The 9,439-nt window shown below is 32.4% G+C and overlaps 2 protein-coding genes across 4 annotated transcripts in view; one reads left to right on the top strand and one right to left on the bottom strand.

Moving 5' to 3' along the window:
- Positions 1 to 267: 267 nt before the first annotated feature.
- LOC100176679 (integrator complex subunit 3-like) overlaps positions 268 to 9,439 on the bottom strand; it is a 33,412-nt gene continuing 24,240 nt past the window's right edge. For both annotated transcript variants that reach the window (XM_009862744.3, XM_009862743.3), the window contains exons 23-26: positions 1,654 to 1,760; positions 1,451 to 1,577; positions 1,252 to 1,381; positions 268 to 553 (exon numbers count right to left, since the gene is read on the bottom strand). In XM_009862744.3, the coding sequence (XP_009861046.1) occupies positions 476 to 553; positions 1,252 to 1,381; positions 1,451 to 1,577; positions 1,654 to 1,760 (442 nt within the window). In that variant the 3' untranslated portion in view covers positions 268 to 475. The remainder of the gene's footprint in view (positions 554 to 1,251; positions 1,382 to 1,450; positions 1,578 to 1,653; positions 1,761 to 9,439) is intronic.
- On the top strand, positions 3,110 to 9,210 carry LOC113474915 (calcium homeostasis modulator protein 6-like). 2 transcript variants are annotated; one of them, XM_026837915.1, is made up of 7 exons: positions 3,110 to 3,545; positions 5,313 to 5,497; positions 5,871 to 5,997; positions 6,291 to 6,399; positions 6,770 to 6,863; positions 7,081 to 7,205; positions 7,702 to 9,210. In XM_026837915.1, the coding sequence occupies exons 1-7, from the start codon at positions 3,359 to 3,361 to the stop codon at positions 8,006 to 8,008; spliced, it is 1,134 nt and encodes a 377-aa protein (XP_026693716.1). In that variant the 5' UTR covers positions 3,110 to 3,358; the 3' UTR covers positions 8,009 to 9,210. The 2 variants fall into 2 exon arrangements, with proteins under 2 accessions (XP_026693716.1, XP_026693717.1); XM_026837916.1 differs by lacking the exon at positions 3,110 to 3,545 and adding an exon at positions 4,332 to 4,355.

The raw sequence follows: 9,439 nt of genomic DNA on the forward strand, positions 1-9,439 counted from the left end.
CACCTTCGCCCATTCTGGAGATAAACTGGTATTATTCTTCTTTTGACCACATAACCCTTTTATCTAACACAGTTCTTATATTTACCACGGACTTTGTTGAACGGTAAGAATACTGTCGAATATAACTGTCATTTTTTGTATATGATACGAGTACCAATAAAAGGGATTTTTTTAAAAGAACAGGTATTTAATTTTTTCGGTGCTATTTTGATTTGTTGATTTATCATTGCAGTTGTTGGTATATGGCATGTAATAAAAACAGCTTCATGAGGTTTTTCTAACGTAATGTTTATTTCACGGTTGGATTAGTAAATATTATTCTTCACAAGTCAACCCATTGAAAATATCTTTACTTCAAGACAAACGTCATCATTTAGGCAGAAATTGCCAAGCGTGTCAGCTTTCTTTAGACAACTGATTGTTTTTATTTAACACAACATAATTTTGAGGCCATCAGGCATCAGGTAAAGATACATTAATCACTATCTGACGACTCATGTGTTCTGTTGGTTGATTTGACTCGCTTTCGCTTCTTTTTAAAGTCGTCATCATCCTGGGAAGACAAAGTAAATTGATATCAAACTTGTCTTAAAACGATATCTGACAAATCAAAGACCGCCAATCAAAGTTAGAAACCCCGCTTTAAATTACTGTGTTAAAAATGTCATCACAGGTAAGAGAGAGTTTATTAATTGAATATGTTTTGCGGACAATGATATTTACACGGACGACTAACTTTTACATAGCGCGGGAAATCCTACCACAATACTATTTAAATCTCAAAATTAAACAAGACTCCAAATAGGGATAGAGTCATGTTTTTCTCATACCAATTAACATCACATGAATGCTTCGAACGCTATTACACAGATACATTATACATACACAGAGCCGCGCTCTTTTAATTATAGTAAGGTGCGGGGAAAGAAGGAACACCTTCAGCACATATTATCCACATATCCTAATCGTGTTTTAAACAATTAACAACGGTCGTGACGATAACTCTTTAAATGTTCTTTGTTTACTACCAAATGTGACGAGAAAATAAAACGAAAAGGTCATCTTCCTTCCCTCTATACTATATGTGATGTAACTGCGTTTTCCAATCACAAGTTAGACGGAAAAAGTACAGCCGTTAAAACATTTAAAAAGTGACAGACGAAAAATAAGTGACAGACTTTTATATTTAATTAGTTTAAAATACTATTTTGTTTACCATTTTTGTATCATGTGTTTAGAATTTAGACTTACCGACAAGCTGTCGGACTCGCTTTCTTCGGATCCTTTTTTACCAGTGTGTGAAGTAACTCTGGAACGCGATTGCGAATTTGAGCGATGAACAGAAGTTGACTTATTTCGTTTACGTGTGTTCCGAATATCTCTTTAAAAAAACATCATTTAAGAACCAATGTACATGAAATAGTTAATAAAATGAAACAAAACTACAAACCGTAACAGAACTTCGTCTTCAGAATCGTCAGCTAAAGCGAACAAATCACTAAAGCGTGTCTTGCTTGTGTCGTCACAATGCTGTTGTACATGGACCAAGCAAGCAATTATCGAATCTTGCGAAAACACTGAAAGCGTTTGTATTGTTATACAATAATAACAATTGTTTATTTTAAGGGATTTAACGACAGAATTAAAACTCACGGTTGCAACTTTTTGGCAAACCAGATTTTCGCAGATTGTCCACGTGATTCAGCATGTGAGCTATCGTTGGTTGAGATGGTGGAAGCAGATTGTGTGAAGATCTAACGCTGATTGTATAAATGTAAAATAAATGGACAAAGTTAATACGCCATATTATAAAATTAAGGTTAACGTTCACAAAAGTGTTTGATAAATACCAACAAGTTTCAATTGTTACACAACACGAGTATATATATATATAAATATTAGGTTTCACAATCTTTTCGTTTGTTCGCAATTGCTCCGCTTGAAGAAACAAATAGTCGTCACGCGTGAAAGATTATGTTTGGTTTTATTATCCACATCCACATAAAAAGTCTAGCAAAGGTAGCTTTATATTTCGCGTAACTACCACACAGAGACAGGTTTTATATATTATAAACAGGCATGAAAAATTAAGCTGAGGTATAAAATTGAATTTCTCAAGACTGATTAAATTTGTAGCGTATAAATATTTTATGAAGCTGCAGTGCCACAACAAATCCAGGACATTTCTTTGTTCAGTGAGTGAAACCAATGAATGTTTCGGTAAGCGGCCCCAGCGATGCTGAACTATTGAAGAAAACCAACAGAGATGGTACAAATTCGAGCAACTACGTTAAGAACTAAACTTCACTGCGCGCCAAGTGATTAAGTTTAAAATATTGATTTAATGGACGTTAAGATTTAACAAAGCGAGAATGGTTCTACATTTGTTTGCAGTATGCATTCCATAAGTAGCAAACCGAGGACTACATTGAGATGTCAACAACAGAGTGATCGACACTCAACGCCGTATCAATTCAACTATCAAGATTAATTAACACATAAGCTTTCGATTGGCGCTCTGTTATAGCGATTGGTGAAATGGCGACGATGGATAAGTTACGGAGTTGAACTACAGTCAGGACAGTATAATAACAATACCTATAACTTTATTTGTTTCTTTGTATACGGTAGCGAAGCTTTAGAAATATAACAGCTGTTAAAACACGCTTACAGGTAAAACATATTTACACATTATATTGAAAGAAAAAAAAGGGTGGTCGCTACACCTAGACAGTTAAGGTAAACTTAAGAACGATTGGTCTATTGTAATATTCAATATTTATAACTAGAAACGCACCTAAAGTACAAAACAGATACAAGAAATACACGATGAAGTATTAAATCGTTACCCATGTGAAGAACATTTAGGAGAATTTTGCAAACGTGATAAAAAATTGGAATATTCAAACATATTTGGCGTGACGTAATGTGAGAAACGGGATATGAATTGGTAGAAAAACTCCCTCTTCAATTTGTTACTACAAGCGAAGACAATTCTCATGTTAGCTTCTGTATATACGTATGGTTAAACTTTTTAAAAATCCCTTATTAAAATATTAGATCGAAAGTAGCAGCGACTTTTAAATGCTATGTTTTAAATAAGAGTTGTAGTTTTGTTGCAAATTCGCTCGTCCCCGTTGCTCAATTCATTTGATCTTCGTTATTAAATTGAAACTAAAATAAAAGTTTAATACTTTTCCCTCTATTATTTTTTTCTTTAATTTCAGTCTCTTTATTGTTTTTAATTAACCTAATAGCTGTAATTCGTTATTGATGAATTACAATTTTAAAACTATTAAGTAATTCTAACTTTTCGCAACAGATTACAGGCGAAACGCGTCAATAGGCAAGAGATATAATGGTCAAACTGCCTGAAAATGTTAATTCGTTATTGCTTTCTGCTGGAAAGACGGTGAAGACGAGTTCTGGTTCAGCGGTAAATATTATTATTTGTCTTTTTACTGTTGGGTCGGAGCAATTGTTTTCCTTCGCTGTGTTCAATTGTCCGTGTACGAGGAATTCCACGAGTGCGACTCTTATACCAGGTGGGTGCGACGATGCAACTTATTTTGCGAAACTCTTAATAACGATGTGGGAAAAACGTGTAATTAAAACGCGTGGAACCAACCGCAAAGTAAAACAAAATAAATACAATTGTTTAAGTTCGCTGCTTATTGAAGCCACAAATTTCCACAAACTTAGATATAGACATTACATCACGTGATATCCGAATACGAAAAAAACTATAAATTATTCACTGCGTGCGTGTCAGCTTTATCAACAATGATTTAAATTGGAAAATATTGCACGCAACAGAAACAAGTTACCCCAATACCAATGATTTGTAATCGAAATTACCGGGGCAAGTTGGTACACTCTTTTAAATCTCCATTTACTGGGTGCCGTTTGATGATAAACGAAATCCAGATGTTAAAGTAGTGTTCGACAATATTTTAAAGGTTCAACAAAGAGCTAAAGCGGTTACTGTTGTTAAATATTAAAATTTGGTTTTAAACAATTTAATTTGTTTTTCAACTGCTGAAAAAGGCATAATAACAAATTCCAATTGGTGCCGTGGCATAGTGGTTAGCGCGCCTGCCTGTAACCCAGAGGTAATGGGTTCAAGGCTTGTCGCTGCTACCACTGTGTTCGTATGTGTCCTTGGGCAAGACACTTAACGGCAATTGCTCCAACCCAGTAGTCACTAATGGGTTGTCCAAATTATCAGCCATACATAAAAAAAAATCCCAAAAAATAATCACCCACAAAGTAACATACATGGTAACTCGTAAGCTGGCACGTGGTGTTAAACCCGTGTTATAACGACTGTCGTTTTCCGGGCACGCGAGGATAAAGTAAGTTACATTCATTCAATGCTTACTGAATTTGAATTATCAATCCAGTATCAGTAATATGGATTCATGAATATGGATATAATAAGCAAAGAAATATAGTATCAAATTATATATATTCAGTATATGTGACAAAGAAACCAGCAGAGTTCACTAATGCTAGATCAAATACAAATTGTAAAATACTATTAACATAAAATCTTAATATGTTGTGTCTCACCTTGCCCCACTAAACTTTAAAAGGTTTGTTGGTAATTTACACCTCAATTCAAACATAATATACTATTATAAAAACAAAATAATGTATGGAAAATATATTTAAAATTCAGTCACTTGTAGCTAAGCATTTAACGTGGGCTAATATAAATTTTCTGTTCCTGCAAGTTCAAATGCATTTGTGGGATACAATATTTATCAATTGATGTTTTAACAATGCAGATTATTTTCAAATAATACTAATTATTAACACAAAAACATATTGTAGGGGACATTTTAAAAACTATAGCAATTGGGCAAGACAAAGAATATTTAAACTTGATTTTCAAAGCGTACAATATTATTTTACGCTATTTTATTAATATTTTATGGTATTTTAGTAATAAAAACTCAATTATTAATCAAAGGTAAAAAAGAATTTAGATGTGTCTTCTTACTATGGCTATTTGCGAATCCTTAAAAAATGGATCTAGTTTGCAAATCGTTGAATAATTCTTGTTTGTGTTTATTCATTATTCTTATGTGTATTTATTCCTTTGGGGTGTTGTCAATTATTAAAGGTATAATAGTAGATTATTGGTGTCACCCAAAAACTATTGTATCTTTTGAATTTTAAAATATTGGGCAATGGTGTTATATTACACAATTTATAATAAGTATACATTTTCCTAGCATAACATTATCTGGCAAAACAAATAGCTATAGTAACACAAAAGTACTTAGTAATTATATTTTTGGCACCAGGGGTGAGCGAGAATGCGATATATGGTGGAGTATATATCATTGTACCAGCAATTGCTTTGTTCATTCTCGGAATTGCAATGAACCAGAAAACTTGGAAATTAATGACAGGATGTGCACGGCGCCATCAAGCAGCAGCAAGAGGTTACAAAGCTGGATGTGCAACTTTGATGGAAATATTAATGCAGGTGCTGCTTGGATATTCATGTATTTAGGAATCTAAGTGTTGAGCTCAGAATTTAAATAAAAGTTGTCACAAAGCTTCCCATTAGGTATTCAACTCTTATGAATATTTTTAACATGTTTGATCCGAGTTACAAGCATAAATAATATATATACCCATTAAATTTAACTTTACAGGGTAAAACCTCTGTCCTACTTCACATTTCATCTACCTTCATTACAATATGACCTCAACTTTCTAGAATACAGATAAGTTTTTACAATAATAACTTAGTGAAAAGCTTTATTGCATTGCGTTCTTTTTAAATGAATATCAAGACTTTTTATAGGTAGCATTAATTTGTACAGCGGAAAACAAATAATCAAAAGTTATTTCAGGCAATGGTTGCCCCATGTGCATGGATTGCAATCGCAATGCTTGATGGAAAATATTACGCATGTGCAACTACAGTTCAACCGTTTGACATGACATGCAGAGCGGTCACTAGAACACCAGCAAACAAAAGTAAAATATTATTTACAGTTCACTATTTTATAAACAAGAAGTTATGACATCTTACAAATCATAGTTCTCTTTCTACCATTTTAAAGTTTGATCATATTTTGGGTAACTAGTGGAAAACTAATTGAAAAAAAAAATGATAGGTAATTTATTTAAATTATGCAACTTTATTATTTGATCTATTACAGGAAATTCCACCCAAATACCTTATTTGTGAATATGATAAACTAAACAAACTTTAGGTTTTATTACAAAAACTATTCTATTATGAAATAAAACAATCATTACATCATCAGTTCGTTACACTGTGACTTATGAAAGAAACAAAAGAAAATCACAAACTCTTGGCTGGATATTCATTGCACTTGCCTTATTCATTGGATCTATTGTGTACATGGCTAACAGGTAGCAGATATTAAGTAATTCAGATTATATAGTTGGTCAAATCTGGTTTAACATACAACAACTTATTAAATATATTAAAACTAATCCTTGTCTTAGTAACACATGTTGTAGTCAGACATAATATGAATCTAAAATAACGTGTACATGAGACAGCAGAAAAAAAAACAATTTGCTGACAGAACAGTTTTATAATATTCGCAGCTAATTGTAGGTAAGGATCTAGGGCTAGAAAACATAAGAGACAAGTCCAAATAATTGTATAAAATAAGAGATATATATTTTGCCTAAAATTGCATTGTCAGTCTCTTATTCAAATTAAGTCAAATTAACTAATTACAGATTATAATCAAGTAAAATAATATCCTGACAGGTGGTTTTCACGTTTGACATACTTACATCGCAACTACATGTTATGGTACCACGACATTGAAGATCAAAAATTTGAGTTAATTGCAAAAGAACAGGTAAATTTATACTTGATTTTAAACATTACAACCATTTGTTAAAACAGTAGAAGAAGTATTTCAGCAATAATACAGTTGTCGTAAAAATATATTAATATAAAAAATGAAGTTTGATTTTACCTGCACTGGTATCGCTTGTGTTCTAATATATTTTAAAACAATACACAATTCAAAGTTACAAATAAATAAAATTACTAACATGAAGTAACTTGTTTAGATTGAAGAAGAGGCTGAAAAAAATATTCGAAATTTTCTGGCAGACAAACGACCAAAACTTAACTGGGATAAAATTTCAACCGTATTTGATCTTGTCAGAGATAGGAAAGGCTATGCAATTTACAGGTATATAAATTAATTTTCAATTAACACTATAGAAAATAACTTTAGATTGTATAGTGGTAAGACAATGTGACCTACATTCACGTATACTCATGAAGTTACAAACGTGGTAATTCATAAGCTGGTACAAGGTGTATGAAACAGAACAACCATTTATAACGACTGTCGTTTTCTGGTGACACGAGAATAAAGCAAATTATATTCATGCTATAACAGCTTTTCATTACAGCATAGCAAAATTATTATGCAACAATAAATCATAATCTAGCGGACTATATACCACATAATATTTTAGTAACAGTGTTCAATAATAACTTGGTTCTAATCTACTTTACCACGCACATGCACAACAATAAATATCTTCAACCAGAGCTTACTTGTTCAACAACATTTTCTTACTTTACCTTTTAATTTGTATGTACGATAATATCTTACAAAATATCCAATTAGTCACTTAAACTGTATCAAGACTTTAAACTTTGTGTTTTACTTATAACAGTCGATTGGATGAATGGAATGAGTGCCATCCAATAAATGTAGAAGATAATATTTCTGATAAAACAACCAACGGATCAAAAGACAAACACTCGAGCGTAGCAGATGATGCTGGATTTGGTTCGTCAAGTGAAATGAAAAACAACAGTGAGGTTGTGACCTCAAACTCGCTTATTGAACCCCGAGAAATAGAAATGAACACGTTAAGCACTGGAGACACACATAAAGGGTATTCCCCCTCTGCACAACATGATATTGTAAGCAAACCTTTATTAGAATTTGATGGAGCGATGAGAGAAGATCAATGTTGATATGAATCATGATTCCGCAACTTCTACACAACATATCGGCAACACATCAAATTAAATGCGGATATTATTTCTTGATCAAGCTTGAAAAGGCAAACTTTTTGGTTCACAGACAAACGGGGAAAATAGAAGTCGGATATATGCAATAATACCTAATCACATCGAACTTGTCAAAATAAAATAATTACTGCCTGGACTTGGCTTACAGGTTGTAGTTTGCCAACGCTGATCTAGCTTTGTAGCCAGGAAAAAATGCAAACGGAAAACCTGGCGAAGTAACACCTGTATAAATTGCGTCCTTACGCATCGCTTCTTTATGATTGTTTGCAAAAAAGCTTGCATGCAAGAGAAATACATTTTAACACAACCTAAATTTAAAATTAGTTTATTTCTTTAGTAAAGCAAATTTTATATTATTTATTAATTTTAAGCATCTTACACACTGTTGATCTTAGTTAAACCGTAGCAATGTAAATTGTGTTTTACAACTATATTAATAATAACAATAATAATAATAATAATAAAGAAATATAATAACTATAAATATAAAGGAAATATTTTGGACAATTGCTTTTTCTGATCATGTACTAAAACAAACGCAATGTTTAACTGCATGACCGTCTAAATATTTTTCACCATGACATTCTAACTTTATGTGTTGCCACTTTATTTAATTTTGTGATTTATAATTTTGCGTTTCGGCGTTTGGTGTAAGCGCAATATTACTCTCCTACCATGCATGTAATAGCGGGTGGAATTTCCAGAAACAGACACAGTGGTAAAAGGCTAAAAGCAATGCAACCTTGCATCTTGATTACATAAAAGCAACTAAATTTAACAGCCATGAACATATAAAAATGCATTCAACCCGAACTGAAGTTATGTAATCTAGATTATAAAATACATTATTCAAAATAGAATATATCAAAAACAAAATTCTGTGGATGATACCATGGTTTGGTTTGTCGGTATTCCTATTAATTCTATACTGTTAAATTAAACCCGCATTCTTCTATAAAGTTATTCAACATACCTGACTACAGGCGACAAACTAAAAGTAGTGGCAAATATAAACACAACACAAACTTAATCACTTTAAGTTAAACCAACTTTCTAAAATCTGCAATTTCTAGTAATTGAACTGATACAAATCTGTTTCCGTAAATCCTGAATATTCTGATAACCTCAAATAAAAAAAAAATTCCTAAGCTGCCTGTGGAGTATTATGTAACTGGATCAAGTGAAATGAAACATCACTGCATCTCAGCATATATGTGGCTGTCACGTCTCTCCAATGGTTGGAAAGTTGAGAGAGGTCTCTGAGTGGAGAATGACCTTGTATGGATCCAAGCATAATGTGTGACATGGATTCTATCATCATTAATTGCCCAGATACAATTGTTGTTTGATTTGTTCAACTCATACACATCAGTT

This window comes from Ciona intestinalis, unplaced genomic scaffold (assembly GCF_000224145.3).
Source record: "Ciona intestinalis unplaced genomic scaffold, KH HT000034.2, whole genome shotgun sequence".
Taxonomy (NCBI): Eukaryota; Metazoa; Chordata; class Ascidiacea; order Phlebobranchia; family Cionidae; genus Ciona; species Ciona intestinalis.

Coding starts and splice junctions, on each gene's coding strand:
- LOC113474915 (XM_026837915.1), top strand. CDS start 3,359: ATGGTCAAACTGCCTGAAAATGTTAATTCGTTATTGCTTTCTGCTGGA. Junction 5,998..6,290: donor TAGAACACCAGCAAACAAAA/GTAAAATATTAT, acceptor TTACATCATCAG/TTCGTTACACTGTGACTTAT. Junction 7,206..7,701: donor AAAGGCTATGCAATTTACAG/GTATATAAATTA, acceptor TACTTATAACAG/TCGATTGGATGAATGGAATG.